This window comes from Myotis daubentonii, chromosome 9, assembly GCF_963259705.1.
Source record: "Myotis daubentonii chromosome 9, mMyoDau2.1, whole genome shotgun sequence".
Lineage (NCBI taxonomy): Eukaryota > Metazoa > Chordata > Mammalia > Chiroptera > Vespertilionidae > Myotis > Myotis daubentonii.
The window spans coordinates 55,038,173-55,065,042 of NC_081848.1; the positions used below are offsets into that span (position 1 = coordinate 55,038,173).

Sequence of the window (26,870 nt, forward strand, 5' to 3'; positions counted from 1 at the left end):
TGACAGGACCAATACTCATTCTGAGGGCATCACCAGGCTGCCGTGGGAGCCAGGGTGCCCAGTCGGTGCTGTGAAAAACCCTACCTTTATTCCTTTGTTCCACACTTTCATAAAGATTATTGTTGTCATAAAAAGAACGAATAACCCACAAGCTGCAGCCTTTTTCTCATCCTATAAACCTGCTGCACAAGTAATGAGAATGCATTTGAGGCTGGGCTGGTAACCCTCCCTGAATGACCCCACCCGTGTTGGTGGAGCCCTTTATTCACAGGGTGTTTGCTTCTTTCTTCCTTTCATTTTTTTCTCCTAACACATGTAAAACTTCAGACCTGAGTGCTCACTGGCAGACTGTTGGGAGCAGAGGGAAGGAGGCAAAACAGCTAACAGAACCATCAAAAAGAAGGATGGGTCCTTGAAAACGCCAATCCTCATGGTCGGCTCTCAACCACACATTCCCTGTCTAAGGTCAAACTAGCCATCTTCCTTAAAAGGCACCATTAGGTGAGAGAGCGCATGAGCGGTGCCGTCCTACACAAATGACACTTAAAAGTTCCAGCCAGGAAGGTGCTGTGGTCTCTTAAGCCCCAATTGAAGGCCCAGAGAGAAAGAGGGAAGAGAGGGGGTGGGGGGGGGGGCGGGGGTGGGGGGAAGACACCAAAAGAATAAACCGACCAATAAGAACCTCTTTTACTCATTTTACAAACTTATATTCAGAACTAGCCTGGGGTGTTAGGTCAATGGAAGAAATGCAGTGTGCAAACTTATTTGCAGAAACTTCGATTTATTCCTACTCTGGGAGGCAGGCTTTTCTTCAGATGTATGATATCCACAGGAGATCAGCTACCCAACAATAAGAATTCCGATTCCTAACAGTGCAACTTCATCAATAAAATGTGGGCAAGAACTGCCTGCATCCTACATTGTGTGAGAATGAGCTAACACACAAAAGCACCCAGAACAGAGTCTGGCACACAGTGAGCTATCAATAATTATTTGCATGCTGCTTTACAATTTTGCATATATTATCCCACTGGATCTTAAGAACTGTGTGAGGTTTTGTTATTCTCACAAGACACAGGTTTAAGGAGATCAAAGGACTTGTCCAGAGTCGTGCAGCTACTAAGTGCTAGGTATGAGGTGGCTCTTAAGACCAACATCCCGTACTCCCAGCTGGACCAGGGACGGCTGCTTTAGCAGGAGTCTGAGCATGCCGCATTTCCAGGCCAACTGTGCTGTGTGCCTGCGGTGGGGGATGCACCGGTCTCCAGGGCCGCTCTGAATATCTGAGGCTGCAAAAGAGGTTTGATGTGAAGGTCGGAAGAAACTCTGCCAGGACAGTTCTCACACCTGACCCTAGGAGCCCGGTAAGGCCTCTGAGGTGGGCAAAAATGGCATTTGTGACATTCTTATTTTTTACATAATAAAGCAACTCACAGCTGCTGCTCCAAGGATCTGATAGTTACTGTTAGGTTAGGTGGCTCAGGAGGCGGCGTAAGAAATAAAGAGAGTTGATCAGAAAAGGAAGGAAGGAGAGGTTTTATTCTGTGTCCCCGGGCGACCCACGAACCCCAAAGACAGGGCACGTGGATCCACACCAACAAGGAGGGGGGCACTTTTTTTATACAGCTGTTCAGTGAGGGCGGGGGAGCATGAGCTGTGGGAGTTCCCGCCGCGGGGGTCGTCACGGTTTCCAGGTGTCGTCATCTGTCTGGTAGCTGACCCGTTAGGAATTCCAGGGCGGGACGGGTATCTGCGTCACCATTTCCCTGGTGCACTGGCCTATTATGGATTCTAGGAAGGGCCCAGTATCTACGTCACCATCTGCCTGGCAGAGGCATGCATCAGCTCCTGGACCCCATTTCGACCTAACAGTTACCTTTAAGGAATAAAAAATTATAGCTGCCAATTAACAGGCACTGTGTTAAACCCTTTACAAACACCTCATATAATCCTCAATTAGAGGAGGGAGGGATCCGGTGAAGAAAGGCACCCTTATCCCTATTTAACAGGCAGAGAAACAGACTCGGAGAGGCCCAGGGACACAACGTTAGTAACAGCAGAGACTGAATTTGAACCCAAATCTGCAGAGAAAGTGCCACTCGCCATTGGCCTCGACCTCTCCTTTTCATTCCCCGCACCCACAGGACACAGGCCTGGAATACAGAGACAGGATAAACCTGAGGGAGAAATTTTGTGCTTTTGCAAATCAGGACTTCAAAGGCCACCAGGGTCTTTATTCTGTTTCTCTTGATAGTGATTCAGGGCAAACCTTGAGAGCACCTCTCTTCACCTGGGTCCTTTTTTTAAAAAAAAATATATTTTATTGATTTTTTACAGAGAGGAGGGGAAAGGGATAGAGAGTTAGAAACATCGATGAGAGAGAAACATCGATCAGCTGCCTCCTGCACACTCCCTACTGGGGATGTGCCCGCAACCAAGGTACATGCCCTTGACCGGAATCGAACCTGGGACCCTTGAGTCCGCAGGCCGATGCTGTACCCACTGAGCCAAACTGGTTAGGGCTCACCTGGGTCCTTTGTCCTGCTGCCCACAGCTGCTGCTGAGAAGCACAGAAACAGCCACCCCACCACCCCGGGCCTCCTTGAAGAGTGGGGAGAAGACAAGCCCCGGAGCTGGTGCACAGAAAGAGGTTGCCCCTTTCCCCCCGTGGGAGGGCAGTCAGGCCCCAGCAAAGAGGCCTCGGTGGACGCTGGACTCACCACAGCCACCACAGCCGACTCTGTCCAGCACAGACATTAGGAACAGGACACATGGAAAAATCTCTAAACCAACCCTGCTCAGTTCTCTGACCCTACAACCCATAGTGACCCTGACCCCCTCCTTAGCCCACAACCCCACAGCCTTTCTGATAACTGTCTAGCTTTCCCCAAAACACTTCATGTCCTCCTATTCACCTCACAGTGCCCCGGCACGCTACTCCCCACCTACTCTTTACAGAATCACCTTGAGTAGGTTCCCCAGGCAGTGGTCAGGCCATTGTCAAAGAATATTCAGTCAGTCATGACCATCCGGCTGCAAGGTAAGCAGATGTTAAATACATTGCAGCCCTGGGCAGATTTCCCATAACAGAAAAAACTTGTTCCTAATCAGATCCATCTCCAAACCCTCAGCTCAGATCACCAGGGCTGCCAGCAGGTCACCCACAGGATGGGGCACTGCTGGAGAAGGAGGCACTGCAAAAGCATGTGTGTTAGGGGAGGGTCCCACTAAGTGCACAGACCCAAACCCAGGTGGGAGGACAGGAGGGCACGGGTGTCCCACTAATCCAGGTACTGGGATCAGCAGCCTCTCTGAAGTCAAGCTCTCCTTCCCTCACTTCCTCCCTGAAGGCTGGGTGGGGTCAGATGGGAACTATGTGTCCCTAGGAGCCACCAGAACAGCCCAGCCTCCTAGACGAGGAAGGTGGCTCCAGCAAGTCAGGTCACTGAGGAAGGAGACAGACGTGGGGACGACAGCAGCCTGTCTGGGAGAACCTCTCTGACACAATGCACAGCACACAGAGAGCTTAAATCTCCCTCCGGCACTCCTTGGTCCCCCATAAGCCCACTCCCCTCTATAGTCCTTCCCCCTCTCCAAACTCCTACCAGGAGTGTCAACTTCCAAGATGTGCTCATCTTCTCATAACACTTACTATACAAACCCATCAACCCTTTAGTTTACAAGGCTGAGTACTCTATCCGAAGCTGACAAAAACAAACAAACAAACAAACAAACAAACAAACAAACAGTTTCCTCAGCCTCTAAGGCATGACACCGCTGGGGAGACTGAGTTTTACAACTGTCCTCTGGCCCAAGCTGGGGCCAAATCTCAAGCCTACCTCCAACCAGCTTTCACCCAACTCACAACCCCCCACCCCCCCAAATCCAAGCCCCACCCACAGCCCTCCATTTAAGCGGGGCCCTTCCATTCCCTTTCAACAGGAGTCTGCCCGGAAATAGGCCAGCACACAAAGAGCGCACCTGTGACACTTGGAGTCTTAGAATCCACCTCCTCCCAGCCAGGGGGGAGGGAAACTGAAACCATCTGAGCAGGAGCTGCGCTCAGCCTTGACCTCCTGCTTCCTCTCTGCTCAGACGGCGGCCCTGGGAGAGACAGGCCAGGGGACCACCGGGCAGATTCTTCTGCCTCTGCCCACAGTCTCACAAACCGGTGCCTTGAAAACACACGCGAGGCCACTTGTTGCGCAGGTGCGGAGGTTTCCAGGCACCGGGGCTGGGACGAGGCGCACTTCTCAGACCGCCTGGAGCTGGCTGAGGACCCAGGCCTCACACACCCAACCTGGAAACTTCATCAAAAAACTGCCCGGGGGCAGGGGAGGGAGCGTGAAGGGTGGTTTCGAAAAGCAAAGGAGGAAAGGTAGAAACTGGTTAAAAGTAGATGAAAACCGAAAGGCCCGCTCCCTTTCTGCCCTCTCGGGGAGACAGGGCAGTCCCACAGATGGGGGAAGGGGACCCCTTCCTTGACCAGAGTGCGGGTCTTGGGGAGGAGGGGGGTGCCAACGTCCTTCTGAGGAAACAGGCTGCAATACCATGGGCTTAAATATTGATTGTCAACAGAGAGAGAGAGAGAGAGAGAGAGAGAGAGAGAGAGAGAGAGAGAGAGAGAGAGAAACCTGCAACCCACCAATCTCATTTCCAGATTCCCTCTCTCCAGCCTAGAGACATGAATAATTAACGTGCCTACCCGAGAGCTCGCCGGAGTGGCCATAAAAGATGAGTAATGGCACGGAAGCCCCGGCCCCACGCCCGCCGGCTTCTGGGCTTCTGGGCTCGGGGCTGGGGCTAGGACCGGCGCCGGGAACAAAGCCTCCGCATTCCTCCGGGAAGGTGTGCCTGAAACCAAACCTGTCACCGGCGAGAAGCTGGCCCCTTACCTCCCCCATAGCCGGCTCCCCGGCTGCAAGGAGGGGAAGGGGGGAGGGCGACGCCCGGGCGCGCGGGGTGGACCAGATGGCTAGGTCGCCTCTGCCCACACCCCCACCCCTGACCGAGCGGTGCCCCCAACCACAGCCGCTTTCGGGAAGCCGCGCAGTTTGCCGGGCGATAATCCTGTTACCATGAACGCCGGCTGTACTTGGAGAGCCAATTCTCAAAGCAACAAGGCAGCTCCCTCGGCGCCCTTCCCGGTGAGTAACCAAAGCCGGGCGCCGGCTCAATGAACACACTCGCTGAAACTCCAGTGGCGCGTTGCGGCTCCCAAGCCGACTGCCCGCCGAGGACAAACCGGCTCCCGACACACCAGCGCACAGGCACAAAGGCATCCCCAAATGCAGCCCGTGCGCCCTGCGCCCCACCGATCCCACAGCCACCCGAAAGTTACCGCACGCGGACATACCTGCAGGCCCCCCGCGGCGGCCCCTGCCTGCCCCCAAGGGCGGTGGTGCACGCGTCCCGGGTCGGGCAGCTCCTCCACTCCATGCGCCCGCTCTGCGAGCCGGGGCCGCCACTGGTCAGCAGCGCTGGGCGACGGAGCGCGCTCGGGCCTCAGCTCGCCCGCGGCGCATCGCGCGCCCTCCCCGTCCTCGCCTGGGCCTTCCCTAGGAGCCCACACCCACTTGACATCAGCACGAATCAAAGCACGTGGCGCGGCGCCAGGCGGCGGCCCCCAGCGGTCCAGAGCGCCTCAGGTGCAGCCGCTGCTCCAGGACAGCGCGTCCGAGAGCAACATGCCTCTTCTTGCAGAGGATGCGCAAGCGGGACTGGGGAGTGGGGAGAGATGGGGGTGGAAAGACGGGCGGAGGGGACAGGACCTGCAGCCTACCAGCAGCGCTGCTCTGGCGCCCAGCCAGCCACCAGCAGATCTTACAGCCGGTGCCGCAAGCGCCCAAGGCCCATGCAGACCAGGCTGCAGGTGACCCGGGTTGCTGTCCTCTCCCTGTCATGGAGAGCCCTGACCTTGAATTCTCTTGCCCGGAATGACTCAAGGAGGCTCTTCGCTAAGCACCCCTACTAAAGGCAGGGGCTCATGTTGCCCAGCCAGGAATGAATGCTTGGCTGGATGTGGTTGCTAACCTCATCCCCCAGGAGACTGCTATGGGGCACCCAGGAAAGCAGACCATACCTTCTGGCTTGTTTCTATAGAAGCAGCGTCAGTCAGCGGGATCTCCTTTCCCTCTCTCTTCTCTCAATGCCCTTGGCAATAAGGGACAACTCTCCTGGTTCTACAGGCAATCAGAAACAGCACCACCCAGCAGCCCCCACACGCTTCTAACTCACTCATTAGCATCCATCCAAATAGTTAGACATTCAAGCATTTATTAAGGCTTCGCATGAGCCAGGAGGAACAGAAGATAAACAACATTCCTACACTCATAGAGCGTTTAGTCAGGGAGAGGGAGATAGTAAATACAAAGCCAGGTAATTATAATTATGACAAGGGTAGTAGGGGTAAGCAGTGCTGTAAGAATGCACACTGGGACCCTAAACTACTTGGCAGTCAGGAAAGGCGTCTCTGAGGAAGTGACCCTTGAACTGCTGAGGCCTGAAGAGAAGTTATCCAGGTGGAGGGAAAGTTCAGACAAAGACCCTGTTATTAAAGTGTAAGCTCACTCCATTCACAGATGGAGATGATGAAGCAGAAGGGAACCGCCATGCTGGAGACACCTGGGCCTTTGTCCAGGAGGGGCCATGGGGAGGCTGCCCGGCCCTAGAAGAGAGTCTGGACGTCTGTCCAAAGAGGCCTTTATACCCTTTACCTCCTTTCCCCTGAACCACGCTCTCCGACCTCCATGGAAGGGCTCTGAACAGGGAGTGGGGAGACTTCACTTCTCGCTCCAAGTCCATCACCAGTTTGCTGTGTGGCTCTACAGAAATCCCTTCCCCTCTCTGGTTTCAGTTTCTCTACCTAAAACGAGGGGTTGGGTTACAACAGTGTTTCTCCACTTGTTTTTTAAAATCCATACTCCCTTTTGGATAAATATACAAATGTCAATCCTATCCTATAGCATCTATGGCAAGCCATCAAATCATTTTCCAAATCAAAAACTATAATATTGAACAAGCTTTTAAAACTACATATGCCTTGCTGGCCGGCATAGCTCAGTGGTTGAGTGTTGACCTGTGAGCCAGGAGGTCACGGATGGTTCAATTCCAGTCAGGGCACATGCCCAGGTTGTGGGCTCCATCCCAAGTAGGGGGCATGCAGGAGGCAGCCAATCAATGATTCTCTCTCATCATTGATGCATCTATCTCTCTCTTCTCTCTGAAATCAATAAAAATATATTAAAAAAAATAAAACTATATATGCCCTCTAAATATTAAGCAATATTCTGTCTTTAGATGTCTGATGAAAATAACTTGGAGACAAGAGTAAAAAAAAAAAAACAACACAATATAAATTTAAAAAAGGTTTCCAAGCTCATCCTTTTCCTGTTATTGGTAACTCTCCCTCCCACATGAACCCCTGGCCACCAGCACTTATCTCTAGCCTCCTTTCTTTTATTCTTTACAGGATAAATTAGCCAGACAATGAACAGAAACCCTGGGTCATCATAAAAAAAAAAAAGACATGCTGTGGAAGATTCCTTTGAATGATAATGTCCAGTGTTGCTGGGAAACAGACAATTTGAAGGAAGCATACACAGTTCCTGGGGACAATTTAGCAATATGAATTAAAAGCCTTAAAAATGTTCATCTCCTTTGAACCACTGATTCCACATGGAAGAATTTATCCTCAAACATAAGTACGGATGAACACAAAGATTTATCCACAAGGATGTTCACGTCACCATTTTTATAACAGCAAGTAACTGAAAATAACCTGTTTCTCTACCTAAAATGAGGAGATTGGTTACAGTGGAATATATGCAACTTTAAAAATGATATATAGGATATTTACTATATTGAATAAAACAAAAACCAAGGTTACAAAACAAGTGATTCCAATTGTGTGTGCATGAGTGTGTATGTTGGGGGGATGGTTTAAGCACCTATGATGGAGTTGCAGTGTTCCTTTTTCTTACTGGTTGACTCAGAGTCTACCCGCTAGAGCAGTGGTCGGCAAACTGCGGCTCGCGAGCCACATGCGGCTCTTTGGGCCCCTGAGTGTGGCTCTTCCACAAAATACCACGTGCGGGTGCACACGTACAGTGCAATTGAAACTTCGTGGCCCATGCACTGAAGTCGGTATTTTGTGGAAGAGCCACACTCAAGGGGCCAAAGAGCCGCATGTGGCTCGTGAGCTGCAGTTTGCCGACCACTGCCCTAGAGCAAAACATGATGCCACTGTGATATGTCATCCTCATAAATAAATCTATTAACCCATATTAAAGTTATAGAAGCTCAATATTAAAACAGAATGAAATAAACCTTACAGGCAGGCAGAAAAAGAGTTCAATTCTTTACCATCTACTCACCATTAATCTTACAGGTGGATTGGTTTTCCCCCAAGACTTTTCATTTCATATAGATTTTTCTGTTGTTCTTTCCTTGAGTCTAGTAAGTTCAATGGTTTCCAAACTTTAGAGTGCATAAAAATGACTGTCTGCCGGGAGCCGGTCCATCCTTGCTGTTTCAAGGGACCTGGCATATATGGCATACGGTTCTTAATATGTTTGCTCACCTTCTTGGCACTATGTGTTTTAACCAAGGTCTCTGAGAAAGGTTGTTTTCCCCAGGTAGGGATTTTCCCCTGAAGTTAGGGAGGGAATAAAACCCCTCAACTAAGTGCCAGGCGGGTAATTAATCCCTTTAACTACGAACAATCATGCTTAAACTACATAATCTTTTCTCCCTGGAATGGAGATAAGAAACGCCCTAACCTTTGTAATAGAGATTGATAGGATTGAATCAACTGGTATAAATACAGTTGTAACAAGACAGAAACAGACAGAACTCAGAACACAGAACAAGACAGCAAGAGACAGAACTCAGAACACAGAACTCAGAACACAGGGCTTGGAAGACAGGACCAAGAGAGACAGAGCCTAGGCACAGAACCTACAAAGAACGTTCTCTAGAGACAGAAGAACTTCGCTTGCGAGAGCATGCCGGAGGATCCTGGACAGGGACTGGCCTGGGAGCCTGGAGGCGGAGCCTGGCAAGAGAGCATGGCAAGGGATCCTGGACTGAACCTGACTGCGGAGATTGGCAGGAGAGCCTGACTGGAACCTGGTGACTGGACCTGCCTGGAGTACCTGGACAGAACCTGGCTGGAGATCCTGAGCAGAGCCTCTCTGGAGATCAAGACCAGAACTTGGCTGGAGATCCTGGCTAGGCTGCTGATCAACTGAACGCTGTCTCTGAGTCTTTCCCTCTTCGCCGACTCCGTCCACACCTTTGGGGACCCCTGGACCCGCTGGGGCTGGACCCCGGCATCTGGCGCCCGAACAGGGACCCCTAGTTAAGCGCCCCACACTCGGGACGGATCCGACTCCACCGTAGGAAGAGGGTGGATAGTCTTCGCCGACTCCGTCCACACCTTTGGGAACCCCTGGAAAAGGATTCCCCTAGGTAAGCCCCCACCCCATTGAGAAGCCCCACACTCGGGACGGATAGGACTCCACCAGGGTGCTACAGACCCCCCTATAGAGGATAAGTAGGGTAAGAAGGTGGATAGTACAGAACTTAGATTGAGAAGATGTGCCATACTGAGTCCAAAGAAAGAAGACTCTGTATTGATCTTTAGATTAAGAAGATGTGCCATACTGAGTCTAAAGAAAAAAGACTCCGTATTGATCTTTTAACATATATGCTTATTAGCAGAGGAATTAAGGTTACTCCCAGTCAGACAGAACATTTTATACAAGAAATACGTCCATGCTTTTCTGAGGAAGGAAAGGTGCCGGAAAGGTAAATGTAGAGGCATGGGAGAAGGTAGGCCCAAGGAGCCTTATCCTTAACCCCACTGCAGCCTTTCCACCCCGGGAAAGTGCAGGATTGGCAAGCTCTCCCTGGGATGATAGATCAGGACTCAGGTAATAGCGGAAAGCGCCAATCCTACTCTTAAAATGGATACAAGAGAGCATTTCAGGTTTTTCTTTTTAGTGCCTGCTTTTAAAAAATAAAAAAGGGGGAATTTGCCGGGAGCCGGTCCATCCTTGCTGTTTCAAGGGACCTGGCATATATGGCATACGGTTCTTAATATGTTTGCTCACCTTCTTGGCACTATGTGTTTTAACCAAGGTCTCTGAGAAAGGTTGTTTTCCCCAGGTAGGGATTTTCCCCTGAAGTTAGGGAGGGAATAAAACCCCTCAACTAAGTGCCAGGCGGGTAATTAATCCCTTTAACTACGAACAATCATGCTTAAACTACATAATCTTTTCTCCCTGGAATGGAGATAAGAAACGCCCTAACCTTTGTAATAGAGATTGATAGGATTGAATCAACTGGTATAAATACAGTTGTAACAAGACAGAAACAGACAGAACTCAGAACACAGAACAAGACAGCAAGAGACAGAACTCAGAACACAGGGCTTGGAAGACAGGACCAAGAGAGACAGAGCCTAGGCACAGAACCTACAAAGAACGTTCTCTAGAGACAGAAGAACTTCGCTTGCGAGAGCATGCCGGAGGATCCTGGACAGGGACTGGCCTGGGAGCCTGGAGGCGGAGCCTGGCAAGAGAGCATGGCAAGGGATCCTGGACTGAACCTGACTGCGGAGATTGGCAGGAGAGCCTGACTGGAACCTGGTGACTGGACCTGCCTGGAGTACCTGGACAGAACCTGGCTGGAGATCCTGAGCAGAGCCTCTCTGGAGATCAAGACCAGAACTTGGCTGGAGATCCTGGCTAGGCTGCTGATCAACTGAACGCTGTCTCTGAGTCTTTCCCTCTTCGCCGACTCCGTCCACACCTTTGGGGACCCCTGGACCCGCTGGGGCTGGACCCCGGCAACTGTCCATGGTGGTTTGGGATAATTTTGACTTAATGAGATTTCCCCCCACTACCCCCCACATTCTGAATTTAGAACCTAATCACTGTATGAAAAAGTGAAAAGAAAAAAAAAAGAAAGAAAGAAAAAAAAGATTACCAGATGGATAGTTACCAAAATGTTAACAATGTTGGATTTTTATTTCCTCTCTTGGGATTTTCAAGTTGTCTGACAATAAACATATATTAGCTTAGTCATGAGAAAATAAATGCTGCCTAAAAATAAGTGGGTTAGCCTGGCCAGCATGGCTCAGTGGTTGAGTGTCAACCTATGATCCAGGAGGTCATGGTCTGATTCCTGATGAGGGTACATGCCTGGGTTGTGGACTCGATCTCCAGTAGGGGGCGTGCAGGAGGCAGCCAATCAATGATTCTGACTTATCATTGATGTTTCTATCTCTCCCTCTCTCTCTCTCTGAAATCAATAAATATATTTAAATATGTATTTTAAAATAAGTGGGTTAAAAAAATCTCCAAAAAATAAAAAGAAACTGTCTTGACTTCAAAAGGGGTGACTCTGACCATGCCCTTCATATCACTACCTTCCGCAAGCTCTGATACTGTCCCAGTTGGTGCCCCAACATCCAAGGACAGGCTGTACATCGTCGCTAGGAAACCATGCAGGAAAACTGGCAAGAAAATTATTTTTACATTTACCTCCTGGGCTGTGCTTATAATAATGCTTAGCAGCTTAGACTAAAGGGTCTGAAATGAAGCAGCCATGACCATCAGCTAATGGATCTGTCCCCTACCTCTGAAACTCTCTACCAAATATTCTTAATAAGCTGAGAACATGTAAGGCATATACCCTTGGTCCTAAGGAGGTTGAAGAAACTATTCAACCTGCTTTTCAAGACCTGGTAGTGCCACCAAGCACATTGGCAAGGACCACAAGGACCAGCAGAAAAAGAATAGGCCATAAATCAAACTGGGCTCAGCCAGTAACTAGTTGGACAATCTGTGCCTCCATTTCCCTCTGAGGAAAATAGCCTTATTAATAAAGGCTCTACTTTTCTTTTAAGGGGGTAGATACAAAAGCATTAATATAACAATGGGAAACTGTAACCCACCCCACTATTCTTTTGACACTGTTTCTGTAAATGCTGACTCTGACAAATATGTAGCTTATAGATAAACAGCATGTTTCTATAAGAATCCTAGGAACTAGTTTCAGAAGATATAGACTCCAACCTTCAGTCACCCCAGTTCTGGGAGATTTGCTGACCTTCAACCATAGAACCAGAATGACGTAGAACCAGGATCACGAAGACCAGGATGATGCACACCAGACCATCACTTAACCAGTTTTGAGATCATTATTAGAATGGACTGTGCTTGCCTATGCTAGCCTACATGTAGAGAAATTTTTAGTTTATTTTTTTGTTTTTTTAATCCGCATCAAGGATATTTTTTCCATTGCTTTTCAGAGAAAGTGGAAAGGAGAAGGAGGGGGAGGGGAGGGGGAGGGAGGGGAGGGGGAGGGGGAGGGGAGGGGAAGAGGGAGAGATCAATATGAGACAGACACATCAATTGATTGCCTCCTGCATGCATCCCGACCAAGGCCAGGGATTGAACCTGCAACCCAGGTACATGCTCTTGACCAGGAATTGAACCCACGACCCCTTGGTGCTTGGACAGACACTCTAATTGTTGACCCATACCAGCCAGGGTGTAGAGAACTTTTCAACCCCCTCTCCTTGGTTTCTTTGTTCTGCTTTCCTTCTCCCTTCTTATAAAAACCTCTACCTGCACTGAGATGTTGAGATGGGCTTTGTGACAAGAGTCCCCCATCTTCTCGGGTGGCTGACATGTGAATAAACCTCTTTCCTTTTTCACAAGCACCTGTCTCACTAGTTTGGCTTTTGTGGCAGCAGGCAGCCAAACCTTGGTTTCGCTTCATTAAGACAAAGAGAATAGCATCATTTCTATGTAGGGTGTTATTTAATGAAAATATATGCTGGGATTTGGAGGGTGGGGGTGTACTGGTTAGTTGTGGGTCCTTTGGCACAAGGCTGGTAAACAGCAATTTGCCTCATATCTCAAGCTTTCCAAGAACTTAGAGTGTTCACAAACCAGGTGAGTGAGCTGAGGTGACAAAAAGAACTGTGCTGACTTTCTCTAGGGGCATAACTCAGGAACTCCTAAGTCAAGGACAGAAGGCAGGTGGGATTAAAACTCCAAGCTGGGGCCCTAACCGGTTTGGCTCAGTGGATGGAGCGTCGACCTGAGGACTGAAAGGTCCCGGGTTCGATTCCGGTCAAGGGCATGTACCTTGGTTGCGAGCACATCCCTAGTAGAAGGTGTGCAGGAGGCGGCTGATCGATGTTTCTCTCTCATCGATGTTTCTAACTCTCCATCCCTCTCCCTTCCTCTCTGTAAAAAATCAACAAAATATATTTAAACAAACAAACAAACAAATAAAAAACTCCAAGCTGGGGATCCAGGTTCTCAAAACACAATGGGCAAAAACCACCAGGGCAGGATCAAAGGAAGAGGGATGCTTGACTTATGTGGCCACTCTAATTCAATAATCACGTAATCCCCTACCAGACATTGCAACTTCCCAAATTCTCCGCTCAAAATAAAACACATGACTTCCAGGCAAGCCAGAGCTGCCATTAGGTTACAATTTAAATCCATCCAGAGTCTAATAAAGCTAATTTTACTGTTACGGTGTCTATTAAAACATGGGGCCTTTGTTTAGAGTGAACAGAAGGGAGGAAAGCACAGACTTCAAGGGCTAGGAATTTTGATGAATCTAGAATTATTTCTGGGAAGGAAGTCGCAAGAACAAACATGATTTTTAAAAATAACAGGCCACATGCATCCGAAGGTCCACTCTTGTACAACTATCCAGCACCCCTGAGAGCAGGCCAGCCCTCCACAGCCAGGCAACAGCTTGGGGACAGATACAAGGTACCTGCTTCACATCAATGGGAAATACAAACACACTGACCAAGGAAACCAACTTGGGCCTAGGACTTGGAACTTCAGGATCAAGATGGGAAAAAAGCCTATTTGCTCCATAGTCGGAGACCAAAAGCCACCCAAATGAAAGCTTTGAGAAAGTGAATAATAAGTAAATATACAGGGTAGGCAAAAGTAGGTCAATAATAATAAATAACACAATAATTAATAAATAATAACACAAGAATAAACTACGTGTTTCACGTACTCACAACTGTAAATCTACTTTTTGCCCACCCCTGTATTGAGTTACAGAATTTTTTTTTAAGAACAAAACACCCAATTAGCTAGAGCACATGTCTATGAACAGTGATCTTCAGACATCCATTTTAATTAGAAAAACTTCAGACGATTGTTTATAAAGCAGAGCCCAGGGGCCCATCCCCAGAGACTCTCACGACAGAAGCCTAGGGTGAGCCCAGGAACCTGCATTTAGCAAGCACCCATGTGTTTCAGCGGCTTGTGTCTGGAGCCCACACTGTGAGATATTCAAAGCTACAGGGCCAGGAGGACCTAACACTCCTGTCTTCCCTTACCTTCTAGCAGGCCTCACCCAAATAGGCTTAAATCAATTCATAATTGTAGCAGAGTGAATTCCTTTGATACCTCCTGCGAAGAAAACGCAACAAAATGAAATCTCAACAAAATTACAACAAAACCAGAGTGTGAAGAATGCCAGAAATGGGAAAATATAAGTAAAGGCACCACTTAGCACACAGGAAGTCCTCTAAAACTGGAACCTTTTTTTTAAACCCTCACCTGAGAATATGTTTTTATTGACCTTAGAGAGAGAGGAAGGGAGAAAAAGAAAGAGAGAGACATTGATGGGGGCCTCCCATTAGCACTCTGACTGAGGATTGAACCCACAACCTACATATGTACCCTAACCACAACCTTTTGGTGTATGGGACAGCACTCCAACCAACTGAGTCATCCAGCCAGGGCAAACTGGTCTCTTTTAAAAGGATTAGAATGGTATACTTTTTTAAAATTATTTTTATTGATTTCAGAGAGGAAGGGAGAGGGAGAGAGAGATAGAAACTCAATGATGAGAGAGAATCATTGATTGGCTGCCTCCTGCATGCCTCCTACTGGGGATCAAGCCTGCAACCCAGGCATGTGCCCTTGACTGGAATCGAACCCAGGACCCTTCAGTCCGCAGGCTGATGCTCTATCCATTGAGCCAAACCAGCTAGGGCAAGAATGATATGCTTTTGATACCTGTCTAGTCTCGCCTTATACAGATATAAACTAAAAACTTCATGGACTCCACCAGACCTGAGTTTACCCACTTATCTGGGCTTACCCACTTATCAGCTGGGTGGCCTTGGATACGTTTTCTCTTCCCTGAACCACTGCTTTCTCAATTCTAAAATGGGATTAAAAACATCTACTCACAGTATTATGAAGATGAAGTGTATGAGGCATAGCAGGTACTAAACAAATGGTGGCTCTCATTCATTCAATGAATCAACATTTATTAGGGCCTTCTACAAGTCAAGCATCGTAGGCATAAGACATACAGTAGAAGCAAAAGAGACACGGACAAAAATACAGATAGTAAACAAACAATTTTAGAGATTGATGTGTGTTCTGAAGAAAATAAAGCAGTCATATAGCATGATATGGGGTTTCAGGGTATTTATAGAAGCCGCCTTAGATTTTAAACTAATGTATTTAAACTGAGACCTAGGGGAAGAACATTTTAGGCACAAGAATAGGTAGGAACAAACAAAGTACACTCCTGCAAAGGAAGGACAGTGAGGCTGGAACTCAGTGACCATTGGAGAGGACAGTAAAAGGTGAAGCTGGGGAGTGAGATAGCGAATATTAAGTAGAGCCGTGTAATACCTAGTGAGAATTTAGATTCCCTTCCAAATGCCATAGGAAGCCATGGAAGGTTTTAAAAGAAAAGACTGCGACGGAAGAGCCATGATCTGATATGCTTGTTAAAAAGACTTCTGTGGCTACTCTAAGGGGTGGGGGAGGGGGGGGCGAAGGGGGCTGAGGATTAGGGCCAAGAAATAAAAACCTAATATTTCTTTAGTGCCTAACTATGTGTTCTTAACTATCCTGAGAACTGGATATGTATGACTTCCTTTAACCGTCATGGAAACTTTTGATATGAGTGCTATTACCATCCCGATTTTAGAGATGCCAAAACCCAGGCATAGAAGTAACTTGCCCGTCACAGTAAGTGGAGGACCCAATATGCCAACCCAGATGGTCTGACTGCAATGCCTTTAAAAAGAAGTGGGGAGACTAGGTAAAGAGACCGCTGCAGGAGAAGAGGCCAGAGAGGGTGGTGGCTGGCGAGACGGCAACAGTGGCGATGCTGATGGGGATTCAGCTGTGCAAAATGTCTCGATGGCGGAGCCAACAGGATTTCCTGATGGGATTTATTTATGACTGGGGTAAAGGGAAGAGAAAAAAAGCAAAGATGACTCCCAAGTTTTCGGTGTGAGCAACAGAGTGGGTGCCCGTGCAATTTCCTGAAATAATTAAGCCTGCGGAAAGAACAAATCAAGGGGAAGGGAGGCATTAAAATGAGCCAAGAACTCTGTTTTGGCCCTGGCTGGTGTGGCTCAGTTGGTTGAGCTTCATCCCATACACGGCAAGGTCACAGATTCGATTCAGGTCAGGGCACATGCATGGGTTGTGGGCCCAATCCCCAGTAGGGGGCGTGCAGAAGGCAGCTGATCCATGTTGATGCATCGATGTTTCTCCCTCTCCCTTCTACCCTTTCTTTAAAATTCAATGAAAACATAGTTATTTTTTAAAAGAACTCTGTTTTAGACACCTTAGGTTTGAAGTGTCTATTAGACGTCCAATGGAGAGGTCCCGAAGGCAGTGAGCTGTGGCAGTCTCCACTCAGGGGAGAGGTCAGGGCTGGAGATGTGTAATCAGTGGTAGCTCACCATCGCGTGATCCTTACTTAGTGTAGGTGTGTTAGGGGTTGGGAAGGAAGACTCCCTCTGGTTAGCTATAACCAGCAAGAACAGAACCGCATCTCAACACAGGATTACAACTTGCCCTGAGGCTAAGCACCCTGCCCAGCCCACCCTCTGTGGTCCAGAAAAGTCCGCGTCCCAGCCCATCCTCTAAGCCAGCTTCCTGGGAGCCCCTGGGAGCAGCGTTCTTTCAAGATGACCTCCAGCATGCCAGGTCTCCAGGAGGCAACACAGAGGCTGGAGGGCCTGGAGGAGAGGCTGGAAATAGCAACCACAGAAGGGAGGTTATCGGACATCCTGCCGGCTTGTGAGAAGGGGACTTCTGCCCAACTCTTCCACTCAACACTCCTTTTCTCAGTCCCCCTATCATCGGAGCCTCTCTGGTGTGAGTCCCTGGAACCGCTCACAGAGCAATGATAATGAAAGGGTTTCCAAAATAAGCTTCCCACATTCAGGCTCCCCAAAGGCTCGGCTGGCGTCCAGGCTGCAACCTTTCCCGAAAAATAGCAACCTCACTTGATAAAATACTTTTGGTATTGACACCTCCTTGGCTCTAAGGAAGAGGGTGTGTGCTGGAGGTCAGGTAGAGGTTCGGGGGTGGGGGTGGGGGTTAGGGGGAGGGGAGAAGAGGCAATTTTTATTTAAAGTTTAGCTGAAATGTCAGGAACATGAAGCAGCCGTGTTTACACAAAGCTTTCCAAACCCGAGAACAGCTTCCAAGGGGCTTTAAAAAAATGGCTACATCAACTTGTCCAATGAAACGGCTTTTCAGCTTAACAGAAATAGTACCAGGCTGTTCTCATTCTCCTTGTCTCCTTAGGCTTCATCTCCTAACATAATGTATACTCTTGCTGGTGCTGATTGTTTTATTTCTTTTTTTTATTTTTTACCCCCTAACCCATAAGCTGCCTCGAATCCACTGTGGACTAGGATAAAACAGTCTTGGCATTCCTGTATATGAAACTTCCAGATCCATCTAATCAATAAAGGTTTTTTATTATGGATATTAATTGGAAGAAATACCCTAAATAATAGTGTAAAACACTTTAAATTTTTGATCTCCTATATTTTTTTAAAAAAAGAAAGAGTATAGTAATAACTAGAACCTGCATTTTTCATATTTTTCTGTCCCAAATTGCCTAAGAAATAATTTATTGGGAAAGTGGGTAAAATCTTATCTCCTACCTGTGTGTGGATGATTTTGAGGTTCTTACTGTACCAACCAGGAACGGCAGGATGCCAGTTCAATAACTGTGCTACTTCATCTTCCAAATCAGACTTGTCAAAACCACGGAAGGAAATCGGAATATGACCCAATGGAAATCTATCCGCAAACAAAGCTGGGGTCTGCCAGCCCTCTCCTGGGGTGGGGAGGTCCAGGTGTGCCAGAGCCCACTGCTCTTCGCAGGTGTCCTTCGACATGTAGAGGCAAGCTTAGAATATGAAATGGCCAGCAGTTCGGGAATACAATTTTAGAGACATAAAATGACTAGGTTTTCTAAATCACTGACAGGAGCCAAAATCCTTACTGAGACTCGTGGGCCAAAGATAGAACCAAAGCCTTATCACATTTACAAATAGCCCCTTAAGTGCCTTCTTCCGGAACACTCTAACATAAACCTGAATGCAGCAATTATTCAGCTCTCCGTGTGTAGGCAGCAAATGCTTTTGAGAGGCTCATTCTCAAGGGAGCAAAGGAAAAGTGGTATTTCTGACTAGCATTTTCCATCACCCGAAGTCACTGGAACCAATATCTTGGCGCTCTGGAGCAAGCAGTGATGACAGATGCTTATGATGCTCACCCTGAGGACTTGCAACCTTCCGGAAGAACAGACAGATCAAATTATGCCTGGCTGCAGTTTGAAATGTGTTTCGTTGCCTTCTTATCCTTTGAAGATTGACACTCCAGGCAGTACCCGGTAGGTGGCAACACTGAGCCATGGGACTATCCCATTTGCCGGTCTTGCTGAATAGAGAAAGTTTAATATAATAATAAATCCCATTTTAAATATTAGGTCTCTATTAAAATAATGACAACAGGCACAAAGTAATTAAAAATACACGCCTGACAAATTCGGAATCAAATGCACCATCAAAGTACTTCCTGGCATGTTGCCACGTCTCACCCCCACTCCCCCAGTCACTGGGCAAATCCAATTATTCCTGGAGACGACAGAACTGGGTCTCTTATCCCTTTCTCCCTAGTGACTTTTATGAAAATGATATTCAACTTTCATACGCCTGCACGTCAGGATACAGTGGGACAAGAGCAATAAACACATTCTCTGTGTGCAAAACACAGGGGAAGTGAGTTCTGAGACTGCCTGGGCCAACCCCAGGTGTGGGCTTTCTTCCCTCGGAATGTAACAGCTGTCAGAAAGCAGCCACGGGCCCGTGCCAGGAATACCCTTGCTGCGAGGCTCTAATTGCCAAGAGATAAGAAGCCATAATTCACACAGACACTTGTGGCTCAGATTCAGACACCGCAGGCACCAAGGAAAGAGCATGCGCTCCGGAGTCAGGCAGACCTGCGTTCCGACTCTCACCAGCTACGTGACCTTGACCTTGAGCAAGCCGTTTCCCTCCCCCAGCCTCAGCTCCCTCATCCGGAAGGACCAGCAGCTACTCGTACCAAGTGCCGACTGCAGGATTGGACTTAGAGCAGGTGCACAGACACTGGAGTTGTTATGATTATTATTAACAACTTCTGAAGGGTACAGTGGAGTAAAATGAACTTGGAGATATCCCAAGAACCATGGGGTTCAAGGTGGACAAGACCCAGTTTGTACCCTTGAAGGACCTCACTGCCTGTGAGAGTGCTACAAGAATCACATAAAATCCCCGGCTGCTTCTGCCTTATTTGTTTGTTTAAATGACCCTGCCCTCCCGAGACTTATAATCTAGTGGAGAAGACGAGCTTTTAAAATGATCTCCTGAGTAGATGTACATGCACATCTGTGATAAGTCCTACAAAGGAGACATGCGTGGCCATCTGCAATATGCCACCTAAAATGAGGAAATTGGCCCAGTCTGAGGAGATGCAGGATGATGAGGGCTTAATAGGACAAAGAAAGCTGAAGAGGACTTTGTTCTCCACACCTACAGGGGGCGCTATATAAGAAATTTAATTTAAAGGACCAAACTAGAAAGCACTTTAGCTTCCTCTTAATGACTAGAACAGTGATGGTGAGCCTATGACACGCATGTCAGAGGTGACACGCGAACTCATTTTTTTGGTTGATTTTTCTTTGTTAAATGGCATTTAAATATATAAAATAAATATCAAAAATATAAGTCTTTGTTTTACTATGGTTGCAAATATCAAAAAATTTCTATATGTGACACGGCACCAGAGTTAAGTTAGGGTTTTTCAAAATGCTGACACGCCAAGCTCAAAAGGTTCGCCATCACTGGACTAGAATGTTTTTCTTCTCTAACAGTAAAATCCAGAAAACCTACTCTGTTCTCTTTTTGATTTCGCTGCCAGGAAGCTCCAAGTCAAATGGGAAGCTCAGCAATAGTGCATGTATATGTCTACTAGAGGCCCAGTGCACGAATTTGTGCACAGATGGGGTCCCTCGGCCTGGCCGGTGATCAGGGCCAATCAGGGCCGTCTCCCCCAGTCTGGGGGGAGGGACTGTGGGAGGTTGGCCAGCCAGCGGGAGGGACCATTGGAGGTTGGCTGTGGGAATGCACTGACCACCAGGGGGCAGCTCCTGCATTGAGCATCTGCCCCCTGGTGGTCAATGTGCATCATAGTGACTGGTAGTATGGTCACTAAGGCTTTTATATATATATAGATTCTCCCCATTCTCCTGGGTTTGTCTCCTTCCTCTTTTCCTTTCCCTAGTCCTGATTTCAAACCCTAGTTCTATCTTATCATTGCATCTAGGGTTCGTGAAGCTTCGGTGGAAGGAAGCAGGATACACATACAGACTTATTAATACTCTTTCCAAGGCTAAGGGGCTGAGCTGGAAAGAATTAACAGAGTGCCCTGAGTGTCCCTGCCCAGTGAGCTACCCCAAAAGCAGAGAAAGACACATGGCTGCTCCAATTTTATCCAAGCAGAACATTCCGTGTGATTTGTGTGATCTACACAGTCCTGCTTTCCCACCAGAGCCACTTTATCATGTTATAGTTCTGCCCTAACAAGCAGTTCTCCTTTTGCTCATTTTTCTCTGAAACATTCACTGACCTATATTTATAGTGAACCTACATTCTGGATATTCCTAGACAGGTGTTCCCACCACTTCCACAGCCTTTCCCCCCAACTGTCTCTGTTTAGCAGGCAACTCATTAAATATATAACTGGCATTCTCCTTTTGTACCTCTGAAAGGGACAACACATACATACAAATCCTTCATCGGACCATACAACACAATTTCTGGATCAGAAAAGTTGCTCTCCTCTTATGATGAATTAAACGTCCACATGAAGGTTAAAGCAGAATAGAGATGAGGAGATGTGGGAGAGGCCATTGCCTTTTCCCCCCCTTCAATTTGCAATTTATCTGCACCTCATTTTATAAAAATGTTCTATGAGTAAAAAGTCCATATCTTGTAGAAAACTCCATCCCTCTTCCCAGGAAGATGACATCTTCGTAAATAATTATTAGACATAATTCCAAGAACTGCAAATTGTGGCTCTTCTTTTTTAGCCCGGGCCCCCTTTATAGGATAAAAACTGTCTCCCCGAGGAAAAAAAACAAATACATAAACACAATACTGGACATTTTTAGGGGATTCGAGGACCTCCTGCAAGTCCAGTCATGAACTTCACAGGCAGATCCTCCCTAAGAATGGAGCAGACACCTGAGGGGGCCCAAGACGGCAGCGTGGCAAGAACACTTGAACAAGATAAATGCCATAAGGAATAGTTATCTATAATGTAGATAAGAGCTATGCAGGTTAATAAAAGTGAATATAAAAATCTTATTTTAAATCACCTTAGTGGGGTTTTTTTAAGTGAGTCAAGTTAAAGAAAAATACCACATGGCTCCTGAAAAAATGCAGAGGTGGAAGGAATGCCTAACGTTTAGGGAACACTGCAGAGCATAGAAGAGTCACAAAATCAAGGTTGAAAACCCTGCAAAACCATCTAAAAGTCATTATATATGTGTCCAAATGGGGGAAGTTGTGTCTAAGTGGGGGTAGGTTATGTGGGAAATCTCCTCACCTTCTGCTCAGTTTTGATGTGGACTTAAAACTGCTCTAAAAAACTGGAATTGTTTTTTAAAGTCACTCTCATAAAGCAGCTCACTCAAGGCCACTGTTTATCCCTTCTCTCTTCCCTCCTGCTCCCCAGGCTAGCCAGCTTGGCAACACCTAGGCCTTCACTCTTATCCCTCTGGGCCTGCCTTCCGTCACGAGCCAGAGGATTCCTGGTTTGCTGCGAAGATTATGAACGGGGAAAGGCTGCCCTGGCACAGAGACGTGTGTGGGGTGAAAGGGCTGGGGATTTCCCTGAGCTGCTGGGCAGAGATTCATCGACCAGGACAAGGTGACAAAGACCAGTTACATGTCCCTGACATCCAGGATCTGATGAGACCCAGACAGCCCACAGGAAGTGAGCCAGAAACCCAGGAGACCCGACAATGGTGCCGGGTTTGCCAAACCAAAGCCATGGCCACTGGGGGCTGGGCAAGAAGGGTCGGGAAGGACCACCATGCAGTCTGTGTGGGTCTGTCTCCCCTTCACAACCAATCAGGACCCTAAAGTCACTTACTCAGCACGCGTCTTCCCATCTGGGCTAAAGCTTCTAGGACAGCGGTTCTCAACCTGTGGGTCGCGGCCCCTTTGGTGGTCGAACAACCCTTTCACAGGGGTAGCCTAAGACCATCCTGCATATCAGATATTTACATTACGATTCATAACAGTAGCAACATTACAGTGATGAAGTAGCAACGAAAATAATTTTATGGTTGGCTCACAACATGAGGAACTGTATTTAAAGGGCCAGAAGGTTCAGGACCACTGTTCTAGGAGGAGAAGGACCACTGTGTCTTATTCTCAGCCCTGTATCTCCAGGCCCTCGCACAGTGTCAGGCACATAGTAGGCACTTTAAGGGGATGGAAGAACTGAGCTATTCTGGGGAAAGGGGAAGCAACATCTCATCTCTTCTGCCCTCTGGTGGCCAGCAGGTGCTCCAGGCTAGTAAATGCTCAGGAAATAGTTCTTTTAAAAGCAACTAAATTCCCTGACAAAACCAGGATATTGTTTGTTTTTCTTAAGATAATTATCATTTTTTTAAAAAAATGAGCAAATAAATCTAGCAAACACAGTGCCTTTGCTTTTTCACGTTCCGCAGGCAAGTCCAGGTGGTAAATGAAGCTGGAGGAGTGAGTGGGACCATAATTAATAGCTGGCCGTGGCTGCACGCTCCTCCACCAGCCACCTTCCTCTGGAGTCATTTCAGTCCACTCCATCCCCGAGAAGGGGTGTAAGGATGAGTGTGGCACCAGCACCCAAGTGCCCTGACTCTGGATAAACAATGTGATGAAGGAGTGACATGCCTCTCTCTAACTCAAGCCTAGCGCCCGCCTCCAAGAAATAACTACACTGGGGAGAAGGAGCCTTTTAGAAGCAATGTCAAAGTGAGTGCCCCACCCACCCAGCAAGCCCCTGAGGTCACCAGCTGCGCTTTACACATGGGTGCCCCATGGTGGGGGGTTGTTAGGGTGCCATTCCCTAGGGTCTCCTTGCCCAGTTCAATCAAATGCTGATGACCAAACAGAGGCTCCAGAATCTCACAGCTAAAAGCAAGCCTCACCACCACAGACCCAGGCCCTTCCCTTTACAACATCTCTGCAGGTCACTTGAACACCCTCAGTGATGAGGGACTCACTACCTCGCAAGGAAAATGACTCCATCTTTGGGCAGCTCTATTGAAAGTGCGGCTCTCCGTTGTTTTTCTCTAAAAAAGAAGAAGGTTTTCCAAGGCACTCATGAGCAGTCTAGCCCACGGAGAGGTGCATGACAGGAGAAATGATTCCGTTTCCCCTTCCACCAGGCTGGGGAGCTTTTAACTTAAAAGCACTGATGTAGAGAATCTCTACAACTAGAAGCGAAGGCAATAAAAGCTAACGTTTACAAAACACTTACCAGGAGTCAAGCATATCTAAGAGCTTTACAGACATTCTCTCATTTAACATAACATTTATAGTCACACTCTCCTTTGAATGAGATATTATTTATGCACTGTTTTTTTTTTTTTTTTAACCTGAGGAAATGAAGCTACAGAGAGTTAATATCATTTGCCCAAAGTCACACGGTGAAGAGTCAGGTGGGCTAGGTTTTGTATTTGCTGTGTTTTGTTTAGTAGTAGAACCCTTTTCTAAAAATCAGAATCTCATCATCAAAACCCAATGGATAAAATAAAGCAGCACTGCGTAAAGACCCCTACAGTAGGGCACATACTCTGATGATTATCATTAACAAACACACCTTGAATTCCTCTATTAAAGGTGCCTCTCTCCAAGGGAGTTTTGTTGCTTTGTTCACTGCTCTGCCAAGTGCTTAGAACAGCACCAGAAGGCAAGGAACAAATATTGCCGACTGAATAAATCCAACATTCACAAAGTGTTTACTATGTTCCAGGCACTGTTCTAAGGTATTCGAATGATTAACTTCACAACAGGTTCTATTCGAATGATTAACCTCTCACAACAGGTTCTATTAACCCCATTTAAAAGTCACTCTCATAAAGCCGCTCACTCAAGGCCACTGTTTATCCCTTCTTTCTTCCCTCCTGCTCCCCAGGCTAGCCAGCTTGGCAACACCTAGGCCTTCACTCTTATCCCTCTGGGCCTGCCTTCTATCACAAGCCAGAGGATAAGAAACTGAGGCACAGAGAGGTCAAATAGATTTCCCAAGATCACACAGCTAGTAAGTAGCAGAATTGAAATTCAAAGTGGGGTCAGGCTCTGTGTCTTTTTTAACTATATAAAGACATTCTATTCCCTTAAATTATAACAGGAGAAAGATCGGAGGCCTCAACAAGAGAGACTGCAACAGAAACAGTTAATGGTGGGGAACCTTGATCTTCAGCTGGGCTTTTACTATGGACTATTTCTGAACCCCTGACATCCATCCTGCCTTTTTGCTTCTCTTTATTTCTCATCCCACCATGAGGTAGACCTGAGAATTTGAGCACTGCCACTTTAGAGATGAAAAAACTGCTCTCGATTCCCAGGAATGCTGCCATTTTGGGAGAAATTCAGTGACCACGAGGCAGGCTAGTAAGCCAGGACAAGTGGAATAGGGTGCCGGGAGCCGGTCCATCCTTGCTGTTTCAAGGGACCTGGCATATATGGCATACTGTTCTTAATATGTTTGCTCACCTTCTTGGCACTATGTGTTTTAACCCGAAAAAAAAAAAAAAGAGGTGACCTTCGTTAAAACACATAGCACTAAGGGGAGCAAACATATTAAGAACAGTATGCTATATACGCCAGGTCCCTTGAAACATATGCTGTGCAGATGTTTCTTTCCTGCAGCAACTGTGTCAAGCAGCAAGGATGGACCGGCTTCCGGCAATAGGGAAACTGAGACAGATAGTTAAACAGCACTTTGCAACCATCTAGTGAATCCTATCTTCCCTAAACCAATGATACTTAAGAGTAAATGGTTGGGGATGGGAGCATGAGTTTGTGTGTGGGGGGGAGGTTGGGGGTTAATGGGGGGGGATGAGGACACATTTGTAATACCTTAACTAATAATAAAAAAAATAAAAAAGAGTAAATGGTTGCACTTCTCCTCCCCAACCAGAGGGTAAATAGCTTAAGTCATCCTACTCAGGGAGATAGATGGCAGAAATCCAACAATACCATTTGCCATCCACCCAAGAACAGATGAAGTTAAGATAATAAATCTCATTTTGGTATATCAGTGCAAAGTTGGTGAATTTTCTATTGAGATCCTTCCCTAAGACCTCCCCCAAATGCCCAGCCTTTAACACCCCTCAAAAGGAAAGTCCCACCATGCTCTCCCTCCCAGGAGCACTCCCACACCTTCCCCCTTCCTCCTTCCCCCACAGGCATGCATCTCTCAAACGCTATGGGACTCCATGAGGCTTGCAACCAGGGCAGCAATGGGCAGTGGTAGTTTGTCCCAGGCAAACCCCCTGAGCCTGACCCAAGGCCCCTTTTCCCTGACTTCAAAGTAGACCAGCCTCGGCTCATTTCCCCGGCCTTCCCTTGTTTCACTGTCCCCGGCTTTAATGAAGGCTTTAACCTTCACCTGGACCCGTATTGTGAAATTTTTCCTACAAGAAGTCAGGAACCCATACACCACCAGCAGACCCCCTCAGAGCCAGGCCCCCTTTTCCATGAACAACCAGTGCCCACTCCCACTTGCCCATTGCTTGGGAGCTAAATCTGCCTTTCTCAACCTTGCCACGTGAGTGCCTGGCTGGACCTCACACACTGTAATCTCGAAACAACATCAGGGGAGAGAGAAGGCAGAGGGCTAAGGAGAGGCCAAAAATGATAAGAAGAAAAAAATGTCAAGAAAAAAGGGTAAGCAGAGCTCTCATTACTATTTCATAGCAGTTTCATTTCCAGCCCACAGTTAGAAATGAATTGCAGTGTCCACTGTAAACTGGTGTCTTCTGGGCTTTGCAGCTTTGCAATAAAAATCCAATCTAAGCACAGCAATTTCTCCACTTAGGCTTTTTTTCTTGCCCCTCCTAGCAGTGCTGGGAGACTCTCTTTTAAAACAGTAGATAAGCCCCAGATGCCCTTCGGAAAGAATTTCATGAAATTCCTGCTTTTAAAAAACACCATGATAATAAGCAGCACTGCAAACATTCAAGGTTGAGTTCAATGACGCAGAATAACTGTCCTGAATGTAAAACCTAGGCTTTGAATTTGCAAATGCAAAGTGTGCCCTTTTGCAAATGTAAAACCTACCCTTTGAATCTGCAAACAAGTAAACACTGTAAACTTTTGAACTGGCTTCCAAGACTGACTTAAAACCTAAAGCAGCACTGTGATGAAATATAACATAAGCCACATCTGCAACTGCACACTTTCCAGGAGTCACATGAAAAAGGGTAAAAGA

At 47.3% G+C, this 26,870-nt stretch overlaps 1 protein-coding gene across 6 annotated transcripts in view; it reads right to left on the bottom strand.

The window, feature by feature from the left end:
* PLEKHA7 (pleckstrin homology domain containing A7) overlaps positions 1–26,870 on the bottom strand; it is a 211,705-nt gene that overhangs the window by 126,625 nt on the left and 58,210 nt on the right. Inside the window, exon 1 of one of the 6 annotated variants that reach the window (XM_059708995.1) lies at positions 5,357–5,560. The exons of the other annotated variants lie outside the window; for them this stretch is intronic. Coding sequence (XP_059564978.1) covers positions 5,357–5,439 — 83 coding nt within the window. The 5' untranslated portion in view covers positions 5,440–5,560. Of the gene's footprint in view, positions 1–5,356; positions 5,561–26,870 lie in introns of those variants that run through there. 6 annotated transcript variants of the gene reach the window in all.